The sequence below is a fragment of the Nematostella vectensis genome, chromosome 9, assembly GCF_932526225.1.
Source record: "Nematostella vectensis chromosome 9, jaNemVect1.1, whole genome shotgun sequence".
Classification (NCBI taxonomy): domain Eukaryota; kingdom Metazoa; phylum Cnidaria; class Anthozoa; order Actiniaria; family Edwardsiidae; genus Nematostella; species Nematostella vectensis.
The window spans coordinates 5,586,090-5,603,552 of NC_064042.1; the positions used below are offsets into that span (position 1 = coordinate 5,586,090).

General features: G+C 44.8%; 2 protein-coding genes across 7 annotated transcripts in view; one reads left to right on the forward strand and one right to left on the reverse strand.

The window, feature by feature from the left end:
* The window catches only part of LOC116605798, a 49,657-nt gene that overhangs the window by 15,608 nt on the left and 16,586 nt on the right, over positions 1-17,463 (reverse strand). The gene's annotated exons all lie outside the window — the stretch shown is intronic.
* LOC5499909 (tetratricopeptide repeat protein 28) overlaps positions 1-17,463 on the forward strand; it is a 30,763-nt gene that overhangs the window by 4,488 nt on the left and 8,812 nt on the right. For 2 of the 3 annotated variants that reach the window (XM_048732032.1, XM_048732033.1), the window contains exons 2-3: positions 116-259; positions 610-1,308. In XM_048732032.1, coding sequence (XP_048587989.1) covers positions 636-1,308 — 673 coding nt within the window. In that variant the 5' untranslated portion in view covers positions 116-259; positions 610-635. The remainder of the gene's footprint in view (positions 1-115; positions 260-609; positions 1,309-17,463) is intronic. The other variant, XM_048732034.1, reaches the window with a different exon arrangement.

The window sequence follows — 17,463 nt, forward strand, 5'->3', positions numbered from 1 at the left end:
CGCAGCAATTAAGCACAAGTTATGTGTAAAATATGGCTTATTAAACAAATCTTATGTGGTGAACCTTGTGAAAATTATTTCAAGCAAAAACTATTGTTCTTTATTCTTTTGAAAGGTTCACAACAGAAAATCTCCAATAAGGTATACGTCGAACCGAACTTCAACCGAATCAATTGAATAACTGGTGTGTGTCCAAGACAAGCTTATTTCCAGTGTCTGCATACGTCGAGCCTGTTTTTCAGGAGTCAATACTTTTAAAGTAAGTAATTTCATACTTCTGTGTAATCTGCACGTCACAATTCACTCAGTGACTGTTAAGGTTTTATTATTGTCTCAAAACAAAGGAATCCCAATCCTCAAGTACAAGTTGAAGCCGACTTGCTCCTCGTTGGCAGCTTTATCAGTATAAAATATCAAATCATGTGTTTTGTTGCTTGCGTTATACTTGTCACGTGACACTCAATATATCTTTTCGTTTGAGTTACAGTAGAATGTTACAGTAGAATGTTTGATTGTATATATCTATGTTATTGTTTCAATCTTCTCCTCGATAATAATATATAATACATTACCAGTTTTATTTCTATATTTTTTCTTCTTTTCATCCAGAATTCTAGAGTTTCTCCAGCCGCGGGATGGATAATAAGGGGAAGCCCTTCACTCACTGGGGCGTGGCCGAGTGGGAGAGGGTGCAAAGGGTGTTGCCAAACCTGCCCGTCATTTTCTGGTTCCTCTTAATATGGGGGACGGAGATCAGTCCGCTTACGCCAGCCCAGCAGATTCAGTTACTGAAGGTGTGCTACGACATCGCCTTCTTGATAAGAGACAGTAAGATGATGATGAGGGTGTATGGGACTGCGAGTAAGGTGTATCGTGAGATGCGTCTGTTTGACCAAGCACTGGCATGTTACTCAACGGCACTAAAAATTGCAAAAGCAATAGGCAGCATAGAGCTGCAGGCGGCATGTTATTATAACATGGGCAGTACCTATAACAAGCTTCATAACTACAACAAGGCACTGGACTACTACAAGCAGTCACTAAACGCCTTCATGAAGACTGGAGAAGAGCGTAAACAAGCAGATGTTTATAACAATATCGGTTTTTTGTATAAGTCCCTCGGTGACAACAGTCAAGCCATGGAGAACTACAAACATGCGTTATGTATACACAAGAAGTTTGAGAAAGAGCTTAAACAAGCAGGTGTTTATTATGGTATCGGTGCTGTGTACCAGTCCCTCGGTGACAATTGTCAAGCCATGGAGAACTACAAACATGCGTTATGTATATACGAGAAGTTCGGGGAAGAGCTTAAACAAGCAGATGTTTATAACGATATAGGTGCTGTGTACAGCTCCCTCGGTGACAATGGTCAAGCCATGGAGAACTACAAACATGCGTTATGTATATACGAGAAATTCGGGGAAGAGCGTAATCAAGCAGATGTTTATAACAATATCGGTGTTGTGTTCATGTCCCTCGGTGACAATAGTCAAGCCATGGAAAACTACAAACATGCGTTATGTATATACGAGAAAGTCGGGGAAGAGCGTAAACAAGCCGATGTTTATAGCAAAATCGGTCATACGTACTGCTCCCTCGGTGACGAGGGTCAAGCAATAGAGAACTACAAACATGCGTTATGTATATACGAGAAGATCGGGGAAGAGCGTAAACAAGCAGATGTGTATTTTGGTATCGGTGCTGTGTACCAGTCCCTCGGTGACAATGGTCAAGCCATGGAGAACTACAAACATGCGTTATGTATATACGAGAAGATCGGGGAAGAGCGTAAAAAAGCAGTTGTTTTTAACGGTATCGGTGATTTGTACAGCTACCTCGGTGACAATGTTCAAGCCATGGAGAACTACAAAAATGCGTTATGTATATACGAGAAGTTTGGGGGAGAGCGTGAACAAGCAGCTGTTTATAACGGTATCGGTTGTGCTTACGACTCCCTCGGTGACAAAGATCAAGCAATTGAGAACCTCAAAAATGCGTTATGCATATACGAGAAGTTCGGGGAAGAGCGTAAACAAGCAGATGTTTATAACAACATCGGTGCTGTTTTCAAGTCCCTCGGTGACAATGGTCAAGCCATGGAAAACTACAAACATGCGTTATGTATATACGAGAAGATCGGGGAAGAGCCTAAACAAGCAACTGTTTATAACAACATCGGTGATGTGTTCAAGTCCCTCGGTGAGAATGGTCATGCCATGGAAAACTACAAAAAAGCGTTATGTATATACGAGAAGTTCGGGGAAGAGCGTAAAAAAGCAGGTGTTTATAACAACATCGGTGTTATGTTCTATTCCCTCGGTGACAATGGTCAAGCTATGATGAACTACAAAAATGCGTTATGTATATACAGGAAGTTTGGGGAAGAGCACGGTCAAGCAACCGCATATTGTAACATTGCTAATATTGCTCGAATTTATAATTCTGTGGAAGCAATGGAGCTTTACCGGTCTGCACTAGCTCTTTTTCAAAAACACGGTGACGTGATTCGTCAGGCTGAAACATGGCACAACATAGGTATCGTGTATCTGGATATGTCGGAGCATCCAGAGGCAGAGAAGAGTTTAAAAGAGAGTTTACGGCTTTTTGAACTAGTATTTATGAACCTTGGAAGCCGCGAAAAATTGAAAATTACCGTTATAGAGACTTACATCATAACATATCGTGAAGTTTTTGACGTCTCTATTATACTAGGGAAACCAGAACAGGCGTTACTAGCAAGCGAACAAGGACGATCACGCGCTCTCAAAGATAGCCTACAGAAAAAATATGGACTAGAAAGCAATGCCCCCAGTGACGAGGACACACGCTTTACAAGCTCATTAATCAGTGAAGACAATACGTCGTTTGTTGTCATTTGCTTGTCACTAGAATGGCTTCATTTGTTTACACTTGCAAGCGGGAAGCCCTTGGTTACCGAATCGGTACCAAAAGAAATATTCTCAAGCGTCGAGTCTGAAATCAATGGAAAAGAGCTAGAGTGGTTACGAGACTACATAGACAGGATGGTAAATGAGGCAAATGCACACGTTCGTCTAAACCGTGACGAATCGTTTGAAGACAGATCCCTGAGATTGAGCTGCGATGACGACGGTGATGAGTCACGGCAGCCATCCGTGTTAGCACGAGGCGTGAGAACAGCTACCGAGATTGAGAGGGCTCGCAAGTTGACTGAGGTCAGAGCCGAGCCAAGCGAGAACAGTGAAGACGGGAACTTCCCTGAAACAAGCTCGACAAATAGTGAGGCTACTGGTGGTACACAGAATCAACCTCAACTACCTACCCAAGCTCCAATGAGCCAAGCCACAGGGATACCACAAGAAAGCGATGCAATCCCCTCTGTTAAAGTGCCGCAGGAGCACGAGGATGACACGTGTACACCACTCCTACCAAGCGGTCCCGAGACACCCATACACCACGACCCGCTAGAAGTGTTTTACCGACTGCTGATCTCTCCAATTGAGGATCACCTCACTGGGCCTGAAGTGGTGTTCATTCCGGAAGATTTCACTTTCATGATTCCATTTGGGGCCATGAAAGACCCCGATGGGAGATTCTTGGCTGAGCGAAAACGCATCCGGACTGGCCCATCGCTGTCCACCCTCAAGCTGCTGAGGGAGTGTCCTGAACACAAACACAGCAAGCAGAGTGTGCTGGTTGTCGCCAACCCGAGATCTAATGTGAACGTTGAGTGGCCCGATGAGTTCGGACAACTTAAGGTCAAGCCATTCAGTGATACATTTGCAGGTCTCCCTAAGGCAAGTGAAGAAGCAAAAATGATCCGCGATCTTCTGCCCGATGTGACTTGTCTGATGGAAGAGCGAGCAACAAAGAATGCGATCCTTGCCAAGCTCAAGGAGGGTGTCGGGATAATCCATATCGCATCGCATGGCAACGCAAGGACAGGGAAAATCCTAGTAGCCCCTGGACCACGCCCACATGACGAAATCGCCCCCTCCAAAGACTTCCTTCTGACATTGGAGGAGATCTACTCGTGCCGAATCAACGCGCGTCTTGTTGTGCTGTGCTGCTGCCATAGCGGTACAGGCGAGATCAGAGCCGAGGGTGTAATGGGACTCACCCGAGCGTTCCTCGCTGCAGGAGCGCGCTCTGTTCTTGCCACACTATGGCAGATCAGCGATGAGGCTACGCTTTACTTCATGAAGCGTTTTTATGGCCATCTGGTCAGCGGACTGACTGCTAGTGCCAGTCTCCAACAGACTATCCGCGACACAATCGCCGACAAAGACAAATACAGCCACCCTTACTACTGGGGCGCATTTATCTTAGTCGGCGACGATATTACTCTCACGTGATGTTGTGAATAATGAGGGCTTAAATGAAGCTCAACATATCATAGTGTATAAATGGACGATGTTACTCTCACGTAAAGATGTAAATAACGAGGGCTTAAATGAAGCTCAACATATCAAAGCGTATAAATGGACGATGTTACTCTCACGTAAAGATGTAAATAATGAGGGCTTAAATGAAGCTCAACATATCATAGTGTATAAATGGACGATGTTACTCTCACGTAAAGATGTAAATAATGAGAGCTTAAATAAAGCTCAACATATCATAGTGTATAAATGGACGATGTTACTCTATTATAAAGTTGTAAATAATGTGTGCTTAATTTCAGTTCAACACATCTTTCTGTATGAGGGAGCCATTTCATTCTAAAATAGAGTTTTAAATAAGGTAAATTATTGTATTGGTGTAGCTCCGTGTTACCTCTCTGTTTGAAAGAGCGATTTATTTGTAATGTTCTTATCAATAGAGACAAGCTCTATTGCTTCGCTAGATATCATGGGATGCTTGTAGCGAGAAATATCTAGAAACAGAAGTGTATATATTTGTAAAATTGAGATTTGTAATTTAAAGCACATTAAGAATACATGTTTTTTGTCACGCGGGAAAATATCGCAGGGTGTCGGGGCTACGCTACTACTTGCTACGCGGAAAATTATTGCTTGGAGTCGGGATGCGCTAGTACTAGCCAAGCGGGAAATTAATACTAGGTTATGGGTCTCGCTATTTTTATAACTTTAGCATTTTTGTCAATTTACCGCCAACTTATGCCGGGGGTTAATGATGCGTTTTGTTTAGTTATGAGTCAACGGGAATTGGCCCCTCCCCAATTGTAGGCGGGTCCATATTGTTTTCAAGATATTCGTGAATCGTAAATCGAGCACCTATGCCCGTTCCGTATTCATCAACCACCGGTAGAAAGTTGGTTTTCACTTCGCGAGCAGGTAACTCTAGGTATCGTCTAGGTCTAGTGAAATTCTGGTATAGCCAGAATTGGTATTAAGGAAGCAAGTGCAAAAACGATTGGAATGTTGTCAATCATTGTGGTCACGCATGAAGATTGTCATGCGCACTTGTTCGGCAAGCATGAAGTGCGTTACCTCCGAAGTCAACAATAATCGTTTAATCATTATGTAGGTCACGGCAAGTCTAAGGGTAACCCACTGGCATTGCTGTGTTGGAATGTCTTCCTTCGAACACCCATTGGCCGAGAACCTTTATTCAAACGAAACTAAATGTTTTTCGGGGTGTCAGTGAAGGTCTCTTGTTTGGGCTTGCCGTCATTAGAGAGCATACAAAAGGGATGCGGTACGATACCCCATCTTCATCTTAAAATTACTTTGGTAAAGTAGCGTTTGTAACAGCGACCAAGTAAACCCGGTACCGTCCCCACATGTCGTCTCTATCGTTTGTGATCTGCGGGGGGGGGGGGGGGGAGGGAGGGTTAGGGGTTTAAACTCCCCCCTCCCCCCTTGGGCTGTCTTTTTCCATTATTTTCATTGTATCTTTTCATTCCATAATGGTTACGAAGGTAAAATAATAATAATGATGGGTCAACCCCCCCCTCCCTTGGCAAAAAGCTAGATCCGACCCTGGTTATCAACTTAAAATATCAAGGCATTTTTTTATGACTTTAAAAAAATTTAAATGACTTTAAAAAGCGCGAGAAAGCATCAATTTCCGTAGATTGGTAAATTGGGAAAAAACGAAACCTTGAGAAACTCTCTAAGACGCTAAATAACAAAACAAATACTCTAGGTACGGATAAACTCAAGACAACTCACTACAACTAAGTACCATAAACTCACTAAGGGAAAGTTCATTTATTTTAGGGGGGTGGGGGCGTTAGAAGTTCGGTAAAAGTAAGGGTTAAAATTAATTGCCTCCCCCCTTCAGGAGGAACAACATTTTCCAAGATGCGACTAAATCCAGATTGTCAACCTGATAAAGGTTGATGCTATAGATAATACACAAACAAAATGGCTTGTCGATCTTCTCCATGCAAGAAAACCGCAGCACCACAGATATGAGCGAGGATGTTAATGACGAAGATGAGCGCTTGTAGCATTAAAACATTTTGTTGATATTTTCAAGCATTTTCTAAAGATTATCTAGCGGAAACCATGAAAAAATTGTATAGAGTTTATATACAGGTTTGCATTGCATACGTAAAGCGTGGCTTAATACATATCCTGGACTCATGGATTGCGGATGCCAAATATTAAACTGCCCCGAAACCGAGACTTGTTGAACCAAAAAGTCTGATTTGAAACTTGGGCAAATTTTATAGAAAGGACAACACCCAAGGAATCAGTGCCCCACCCTTTTCAAAATCAATAATTTTTTCGAAGCCCTCCCCCTTTAGACTTTGAAATTTCTCAAGCCCCCCCCTTTCCCCACGGTATTCCCCACTGACCCCCCTTCTGGATAATAAATGAACTTTCCCTAAGTACCATAAACTCACTACAGCTCGACATCGTTTTTGGGTATCATTTTTATCGCATTGAAAGTTATTCATGATAGGAGGGCTCTGGGAAGGAGGGCTCTGGGAAGGAGGGCTCTGATTTTTTTTGTTGAAAATATGCGGCCCTCCCCCTAGACACACGAAAAACAAATATAGTACCCCCCCCCCCCAGCCATAGGATAAAAAATGGCTCTCCCCTCATACAAACAACCCTAACACAAATGTGTGTGAACATGAAATTCATGGAAAGTGCACTTGTTAACGTCATTTGTACGGACCCTCCAAGTACGGCAAATCCGCCCTGACCTAGTCCTTTTAGGCGCGTCTCCTGTCTGTCAACCTTATATCAGTCACTCTCCGAATTATCAAGTTCTCCATCACTATCTGACCTATCACATCGCTACGTTTTCTCCTCTGAATTGCCACTTTCTGGCCCTAGCGTTTGCTACAGTCCTCCGTACAAAGGTGATGGCATCGACTTGATCGCCCTCCAACATCCTCTTCTAGCAGTTGAGCTTCTCCTTATCTATGTATAGACTAAGGGCCGACATCTTTAGCTCCTTGGGCTTTCCATCTCTTTTTGGGTGTACCCAATCATAGTTGTCATACTTTTTCAAACTTTTTTTGTCGCTCAGCCTCCTCCTTGGCTTCCTCTTTCTTTTCTTCAACACATACAAGCGGATTGGCTGAAGGGGGGTGCGCAGTCATAGGTATCATATGGAAAAAAGCGTAGTATTTGAAGATTCTTTAATAAGAAATGACCCACGTATAGGCTGCAAGGGGGTGGGGGGGGGGGTGAGAGCACCCTGCGGACCCCCCTGTGTACGCGCCTGTCATGGGCCTTTAGAAGGAAAAAAAGTCACCTGACTCTCGGTCATTTAATTGACTCATCAAAGTCAACGGAGGAAATTGAACCATATTGTAATAAATCCTACTCCATGTCCCTTCTATAACATTTATCTGACGATGACTTTTAGAATATGATGCTAAGAAATTATACATGTTAATTGCACAACGGCCAATTAATGGTTGACTCGAAAAGTGACACAACTATAGGAGACAGTACTGTGCAGATTAATGAGTTCCATGCTGAGGTTTATGTGATGGAGCAAAGAACTATTCCACACGAAATATTTGTTGGAAAAAAGTAGGACCCTCCCCCTAGAGATGTGAAAAGATTAGGACCCTTCCTTTAGACATGCAGAAAAAAAATAAGATCCTCCCCCCCAAAAAAATCAGAGCCCTCCTCCCCCCTCCCCTCGCTAAATACTAAAGTAGCGAAAATCCCTGCCGATGTCAAGTGACAAAAAACATGCGCAACGTAAATAATCGAATAAACGACCGGGGCGTCGTTGGTCCGAGGGGGGCGTTCAATAGGTAGGAGGCGTTTATTAGAGGGGGGCGTACTTTACAAACTATGAAAATATAACAAACCCAAGTGCTTTGGGGTTCTAGTTCCAGTCATCAGGATCACGTTAAATTATAACCTTCGTAGCAAGCGTTTCTTCACATTTAGCAAGTGTCACCAAGATGAAACCAAGCTCAGATTAAGCGAAAGTGCAATTGAATTTGAATTTATATCACCGGAATTCCTATGTCGTTTGATTTTAGGCTGGGAGGGAGGGTAAGGAGGGGAGGCGTTTGTTAGAGAGGGGCGTTCAATACAAATTTGTAAGCCTTGGGGAGGGGGGCGTTCATTAGATAGGAGGCGTTCTTATGATAGGGGGCATTTATTAGATAATTCACGGTATCCTTATCTCCAGGCCCCCCCTTCCCCACCAGCACAGAAAGAGCCCACAACTCTACCTCCCCCTTACTGCCCCCAGGACCATTGGTACGTCTGTTTATTCGCGATAACAGATAAAACACACATATTGAGTTGCAGTAAAAGCCGAGGAATTGTGTTGTTTTTATAGATTCTCGTAACAAGCACAGTGGAATTTACAGCTTTTTTTACAGAAGAATAAATAAATCAATTAAACGTTTTTCTTCTACATCATCAACATATTATTAAAAAAGCTTGTACATCTTGTAAATCCTAAATACACTGATTGAAACTGCTTCATTTTAACCTTTGTACATAATGATAAATTCTATTGGCCTTCTGTCAAATGATACAAAGTGATCACTTGTATACCGTCTGTTCGATAACACCCAAGGCCACCAAGGCTGTGTCTTCGCAGATGTGAGCCGCCATATATTCGAGATATAGGAAGAAAAAAAAGGGTATTAGTATATAATCAAATATATAAACGAATTGACTGTTGAATGGCAGAAAAATTGGGATAGCTATTTAAAATGATGATGTTGGAAGAAGTGACACTTGTCAGATCCACCAAAGAGGGAAACAAATTTCGCTCTTCTTTCCCACAGGATTCCCAAAAAGCAAATAAAGATGTTTGCGGAGGCGGCTACGAAAAATGCTGTGTCTAGTAATAAAGTGTTGTTGTAACACCAAGGAAGCATCTTTTGGATTGTGGTCGAATACAAAAGTTGTTCCAGCAATGTTGCACCGATGTTGTCCCGTGGAAACACCGCCAACATTGCTGAAAAACACACACAACATTACTGAGCACAGCAATGCTGTGCTTAATGTGCACCATGTTGGGTAATGTTGCGAAGATCGACAACATTTCCATCTTGTTCTGCAATGGCTGAAGTTAATATATCTATAAACACACAAACAGTATTCATAAATTATTGTTTGAATCCGCGACTGTTATTTGTTGAAGGTTATTGTTGTTATGGTAAACAAATATAACTCCTCAACTTTAATCACAAAAATTATCGACTAGTTGCAAGATACCAAATAAAAAGTTCAACCTTGATCAGTAACTATTGCGTAGTTATTGTGATTTAGTATAACGAGTCTCTCATGAAGCAAAAGTAAAGACTCACACGAGAAATGACAATCAAACCAAAAGTGCTGTCTGTCGTCAATACTTGACTGTTCCGCTACCACACTTACCTTTGCTCCGTGGATGCGTTATTGGATCGAAGGTTGGCGCAACTACAAATCATCAATAAATAAACAACGTGTTTTGCCATCACCTTGCGTACCCCCCTTTTAGTACGCTAATGCTAACAGAATTCTTTATGTAAAGTGAGGAGGTCAGGCTCATGATTATGAGAGATTTGTACTTGCCTTCTGGTAAAAAGCAAGTTTCTCTAAATAGTGAGTTGTCAGCTGATATCTGAAAGACGCAAGCGTAGTGCAAGATTTCATAAGTGAAGGAAGACTATTCCAAAGTTTGACAATTCTAAAGAAATACAAATTCCTGTAATAATTTTGGTTGTGAGTGGAAAAAAGGCGGTAATTGTTAGGATGGTAATTTCGAGTATTGTAACGGGACGTGGCTGGAGAAAGAAGGCTAGCTAAACTAATGCTCACATCACCATTTTGTATGTTAAATAACAGAACTAGATCAGTTATGTCTCTTCGATATTCTAATGGGAGGAGCTTAAGAGTTTTCAGCCTTTCTGTGTATGAGACATCGGCGGGATAGTTCAAAATAAACTTGGATGCCCGACGCTGGATGTTCTCAATCAGAGCTTTGTGCTTGCCTGTCGAAGGCGACCAAATGCAAGAAGTATACTCCAGGTGGGGCCTAACAAGGGTGCAGTCTAGCAGCTGTCTTGTAGTTGGGTCGAGGATGTCAGAACAGACCTGCTTCACTAGTCCAAGCACCCTGTTTGCTTTTGCGCACATAGGCTCGATGTGAGGACCCCAAGACAGATCTTTGGTAATTGTAAGGCCGAGGTCAGTCACCTGCGCTACTTGATCCAGGGTGCGACCGCATAGTTGGTAAGGGTACGGAGGACGCTTGGTGGAACGCTTCTTTGACATGTGCACCACTTTACACTTAGATGCACTAAACTCCATGCCGTGCTCTAGACTCCAGCTGTACAGGGAGTCAAGGTCAGCCTGCAACGAGGTTGAAGAACTTGCAGTGTCTATAGAGCGGCAGAGCTTAGAATCATCAGCATAAAGAGCGATGTTTGAGCCTTGCTGCACGTAGTTAGGCATATCGTTGGCATATACTAGGAACAACAGGGGCCCAAGGATAGATCCATGTGGGACCCCTGAGGTCACTGACAGCCAAGAGGAGGACACACCATCGAGGACAACACGCTGCCTCCTTCCCGTTAGGTAGGACACAAACCATTTCAGCAGAGAACCCGTGACTCCATACTGCTGCAGCTTGGAAATAAGCAGATGATGAGGGACCTTGTCAAAGGCCTTGGAAAGGTCTAGGTGAATGACATCATTGTCCTTCCCCCCTGCTAGTCTGTCTACGATGTCATGATAGACTTCAACAAGTTGCGTCACGGTGGATTTTCCCTTAAGGAATCCGTGTTGAAGCTGGTAAATATTGGGGGAAATGAAGTTGAAGCAGCGCTTGAAGACCCAGCGTTCAAGAACTTTTGACAGGATACACAGAAGAGAGATAGGCCTGTAGTTTTCTGCCAGGGTGGGGTCATCCTTCTTGAACACAGGTGTGACATTTGCGTCCTTCCAAAGCGCGGGAACGGATCCAAGAGACAGCGACAGATTAAACAACCGACATAACGGTGGTGCGTTTTGATGAGCGGTGTTTTTCAGCAGAATACCAGGGATTTGATCCGTTCCACAGGCTTTATGGGAGTCAAGATTTCGTAAGACATTCAGTACTTCAAGGACAGTGAGTTGGATAGAGCCCAGACCCAACACGGGCTCACGGTTGGTAGGCTGGGCGCTAACAAATTCCTCTCTGGCGGATGGGCTGAATATGGAGTGAAAATATCTGTTTAACAGGTTAGCCATGTTCTTGGTATCTGTAACGAAGGCGTCGCCAGTTGAATAAGACCACAAACTAGGACACAACTTGGAAACGCTTTAATCAACAGAGAACCAAAGCCGGTATCGTAACACAGCAAAAACAAGATGGCGGACGTTGGCCGGATTTGGTGAACGTAACATAACTAAGTACCGCTGACCGGTACTGGCGTGACTTCCTTTCTTTCTCTCTTATACTATCTACTGTAGAGAAATCACACAACTAATGTCTTTCACGGCGTACAATGTAAATACGATGGACTGATTAAAGGATAGGACTATAACAGTAAGCCTAATTGCTAGCATAGTTTATACATTAAGCCCTATTTAAAGTCAGTGATAAAGTCGTCATCTCTATAACGTAAGGGAAGGTGACGCTCGCGGGTAGACCTCCTAGGTGGGGATGTGTCATCATCTTGAAGATTGGAGGGACAGTGACTGGAGTCCATAGCTCTCGTCTCAGAGGCGTCGGCATCACTTTGGGGTGGTACATCCCGGGAAGGTGGATCAGTTATCGCTGTCGGTATATCTGGTGGGGCTGGGGGCGGAAGCCTCTTGGTGGCCGGAGTGTCATCTTCATCTGCGGAAGAGTCACAGTCATAGGCTGCAGTCGGTGTCTTGTCCGGTACTTCAGATGGAACCTTGTAGCAATCTGTTTTTTTTACTCTGTATGACGTAGAACGTAACTGCGAGCCAATAAACTTTCTGATATTACAGAAGCCTCCTTCAGTGTCTACGACGAGATATCTATCTCGCCCTCGGGTCTTGTTCCTGTCGGGATGCAGGTAAATGAGGTCGCCAACAGTGATTGCTGTGGATGGGCGAAAGTCTGCGGTGGGCGCTTTAGATTTCTCGCTGTACGCGTGGTTAGAATTCCGCTGGTCGTGCTGTTTCTCTATGAGGGTTTGGTCTTGGAAGGGGAGTTGACTGTTGGAAAACTGGTCACGCTGAGTCCACATTTCCCTCGCAGACAGACCACGTAATCGGATGCGGGCGTTGAGATTAGCTGTAGCGACTGCAAGTGCTACTTCAGAGACAGGGCCCCCTAGTGGGTCAAGCTGTAGGATCTCACGTTCTAACTCTTGTACTGCCTTTTCAGCTACCGGGTTCTTATTGACGTTCTTTGCGCGTCCAATTTCGAGAACTAATCGATGGTGTTGCAGGAGCTTGTCTTCCTTTAGCGCTTGAAATCCTGGGGCTGGGTCAGTGCGAATGATGGCGACGGGACCGTCGAGGGGACGCATCTGCACGCAAAGACGAATGAGAGCATCGCGAAGGGTAGAGTGTTGCTCATTGGTTAACAGTAAGCTGGTGGTGTACGAAGTCACGCACTCTCGTACAATCAGGATAAACTGGGTTGACCGACGTATGACGTCTGCTGCGAAAGAAACTCCAATGGCGTCGGGCGGGTCGCAAGACGACTGTTCTATACGTGCTTTGCTGCTTGTACGGAGAGAAGCGCAATGGTGGCAAGCTTGAGACACGCGAACGATGGCCTTCTCAAGATCAAGGGCGAACAGATAGCGCTTGGTGGCCATCTTGAGTTGGTGAGTTGACGGGTGACATAGCTGAATATGTAGAGCTGTGAGTACGCCGTCAAGAACGCGACGTGGAACAATGATGCACTCACGGCTGGGCGATAAGGGTGTTTCACGTTTTACGACGAGTAAGCCATCCTTGGCGATGGTGGCGACACCAAGATATCGTTTGACGTCTTTGATGTTTGTTACCTTTTTCGAAGGTCGGGTGCCCTGTTTGAGGTGGGAGTGAGTTCGACGTAAGTCAGGACACTCGGACTGAATCGCGAGCCAAGCTGATCGGCTAGTGAGAGGGAGCCGCTCGTTGCCATCAATGACGTCCTGAATTGATGAGCGCCTGACAACAGAGTCCCCGAGCTGTTTGACAAAGGAACAGATCTGACAGGCTTCATCTTCGCACGGTGGAGCGTTTCGACTTGCGAAATCTGAGGGGAGAATGGAGGACCCTGATACGTGTCTGACTGTGGCTTGGTACTGACTGACTGCAGAGAGGAAGGTCGAAATTCGTGGGCTTGCGGAAAACTCGCCGCGGCATAATTTCTCGTACGCCTGTACGCAGGGTTTGCTGTCAGTCAAGATGGACGCTCGGTGATGAGATTGTATTAAGTAGGGGCTGAAATGTCTGGTAGCAGAGGCTATAGACAGTGCCTCAACTTCGCAGGGCAACCAAGACGACTGTGAACCTTTTAGCTTGGCACTGTAGAACCCAGCGAGGTGTAGGTTGCCGTTACGTGTGATGTAAAGTGTGGCGCCGATTCCTGGGTCACGCAGGGCGCCATCCGTGACAATCCATAGGAAATCCTCAGGTCTTGGCAGGGTGATGACGCGGGTGGAAATGATGGATTTAGATATTCCACGGAGATGCCTACGTCTTCTGGGCGTTTAAAGACCCCCTGATTCTCCAGTTCATCAAATTTATCTTGTAACTCGAGAAGTTTTTCACGTGCATATTGGGGAAGGCGCCCTTTCCGTTGGGGGGGTTCAACAGGCCCCATGTTGACTCTGGCTTCGAAGGGGCCTACGTGGCCGCTGTAGCCTTCGATATTAGCGTCAAACACCTGGTCGTATTCATGGTGGAGGGCTTTGAACTTGGCTTTGATATCTGATGGTAGCAAACTGTCAGGATCTAGAGAAACGTTTGCTGAATGAAGGGTGTCTGTAGAAGGGAACGCACGGGCTGGGCTGGTCGTTGTGACGTTCGATGGTTCGAAAAGTTGGCGGACTTGACAGAAGTGCTCGTTACGTTTGAGTGAGCGTGGCTCCGATGTAAGGTTAGGAATACGTATTCTTCCGGCTATGCTGGTAACGATGCCAGGGGGAGGCCAGACAGCAGATGGTTTTACTCTACGAGCGCTCGGCGCGTCGGTACGAGGTTCAAGTGCATACTCGGCATCAGTGGGTGTGTCGTCCGGTAGTGTGATTTCAAGAAACTCGCCTGGCCAGACTGTTGCGTTGCGTGGTGGTGCACGGAGGACGGTTACAAGGCGTGCCGTGGTCGAGGTGAGGTTGGAGTGGTGGGCTCCATAAGTGTAGATGGTGTTGTCTCCAAGGATAATCTGCCCTTTTGCAGGTCGGACCGCAATGTCATTTTTCTCCATAAAGGGCGTGCCGGCTAACACTTCTACGTCTAGGTTTTCCACAACGAGACCTTCAAATGAGAAAGACTTATCTGCCCGGGTGAAAGAAAGGCGCGTTTCACCAACAACACGTAACTGGGATGAGCCGTCGGCCTGGCTTACGGACTGAGAGCTGGTTGTAATATTGCAACCGAGGCGTGTCGCGGTGGAGAGTCTTATCATGTTGCCTGTGGCACCGCTGTCGACGGTCATTCGTACGGTATGGTGATTGTAGAAGACGTCTAGATATGGTGACTGGCGGGTCTGTATTCTGTAGCCATCGCGAAAACTATTCGGCGAAGGCTTGTTGGAAGTGCATGATTTTACGTATGTCCAGAAACGCTTTGGGTTGTCAGATATAACAGATTTTAGTTTTGCGGCGTGCTCTTTTTTCTTTTTGGAAAGCATTTGTTTCGCAGCGCGTCGAAGCTCATTGTATTTTCTTTCAACAGCCAGCGATCCGGTTTTGTTTGCGGGTAATCGTTCACATTCCTTGGTTTTGATTTCGGAATATGCTCGTTAACAGCGGCAAGAAATAGATCAGTCCAATTAGCGAGTGATGAATCGATGTTATCGCTTTGAGAGAAACACAGGTCCCACGGGATGTTCTTAAGCGACTCATTAAGTCCCGTCCAGTCTGCACGCTTGAAGTTGTACACAACGCGTTTGGTCTTTGTTTTGTTTTTTTTTATAGATATTCAAGTCTAGTTCGAGACTGATCAACTTGTGGTCGGTAGAAATAATGTCATCGAATCCGTGTATGTGTTGAAATTTGGATGGGATACTCGTCAAAATTAAATCGAGAATGTTCCTTTCCCTTGTTGGGAAATCAATAAGCTGCCATAAATAGTTATCTTTTATAATTTTGCAGAAATAGTTTGTGAGGCAATCGCCGGTTTTAGCGGCTCCTGTCGTTCAGTCGATCTGAGAGAGATTGAAGTCGCCAATCACTATTAACTGATCGTATTTCGCTTTAGAAGCTAGGCGCAGAGTTTTCTTGAGTTGTTTTTAGATACTCTAGGTCAGTGTCCTGCGATCGGTAATAAATGATAGCCAGAATCTTGCGTCGTGAGTTAGGACGGAGCTCGCATGCTAAAAGTTCAGCGTCGGTTTCTAAATCACATCGACGGAGGCTCACGATACTGTTTTTGACCGCCAGGAACACTCCTCCTCCTCTACGGGACTGTCTGTTCCATTTGTGGATTGTGTAGTCCGCGGAAATAGGGAGTAATTCGCAGTCCAGATAATTTGGATTCAGCCAAGACTCCACACAGAATATTAAGTCCTTGCCAATGGAAAGTGCTTGGAGTTCACTCCGTTTTTTAGCGACGCTCCTAGAATTCATATACAAGCATTTCACGGTGGTACAGCAATTACTTTTCCCTCTAGAGAACGCCCGTGGGCCAGGATGGGATGCAACATCTCCGCAGAGAAGCAGAAGCCCAACAAGGTAGTTGTTTGGTCTGGTGGAGTCTCGTCTTGGACGAAACAGGGAATGATGTTGATTCCCGAGATCAGGCCTATAAGAGAAACCCACTTTGCAAAATCTCCATATATAGAATGACGTCTCTTTGCCATTGCGATTAGCAATAGGTGGCTGAGCAAAAAGTAGCAAGGATCGTATAGCTAACAAAATGATGACAGAGCTCAGGGAGACGTGATTGGCCGCCATGATGGTCTTCTACTGAACCGTCGACTTCTGGTCTTTGCCTTGTGGACACACATGTGGGGAGACAAAAAAACAATCTTTTTCCCGCCATGTTACACACGGGAGACACAGAAACAATATTTTTCCCGCCATGTTACACACGCGTACTGGAAGTATATTTTTCGCGTCCAAAGTAAAAGTCCCGGATAATCGCAAGCGAGTCAGATATAGAGGCCTACAAGCATTTGGTCATAGTAAAGCCAAATCAAATGAAGAGATAGGAGCAACGGTTGACATTCTTTAAGAATGCCAATCACCCACCCCTTTTTTTATTGTTTATCATTGAAAATACAGCGGTTTATTCGCAAGGAACCTTTCAAAATAACAATCTACGAATGAAGTCTGATATGTTATTGACGATATTTGATTGAGAATATCTTGGTTACTTGCTTGAATTAGCCGATGGAAATGGATGCTTTGTGTGACTCGCCAATTGAGCGGTAGCGCAAAAGGACGGCGTGATTGGCCTTCTTTAAAGTCTTTTGATCCGGCTTGCGTGACGCTGGGGGGGGGGGGGGGGGGGCTTTTTGGCTTTCTGGCTCACACCAGACACGAATACCAATTTTATCGATAAAATGTGCACCAATCGGGACGTTGCTTAGAAATATTTTTTCACTTTTTGCTGGTACTCTCACGTCTCTATTTTCATGGCACTTCGTTAAAAAACGCAGCAAAGAAAATGGATAGGGAAATGCATTTTCTTCACATAACAATTTGCTTTTGGAAGGCTAAAGGGGGGGGGGGTTAAACCACCTAGCCCCCCCTCCCTAGATCCGCTACTGCAGTGCAAACCAGCCCTCAAGATGACTTATCAAAACTTTACCGTCACGTGCCACTTGAGGTGTGTATGGCTTGTTGTTGGAAAATGGTAAACATTTCTCACAATTATTCCCGCTGCAGTTTTCTATTCACAGACGCTGACAGGGGGGGGAGGGCTTGAATGAGGAAAACAGGGTTCACTTGTGTAAGCTAACCTTCCTTGGCGC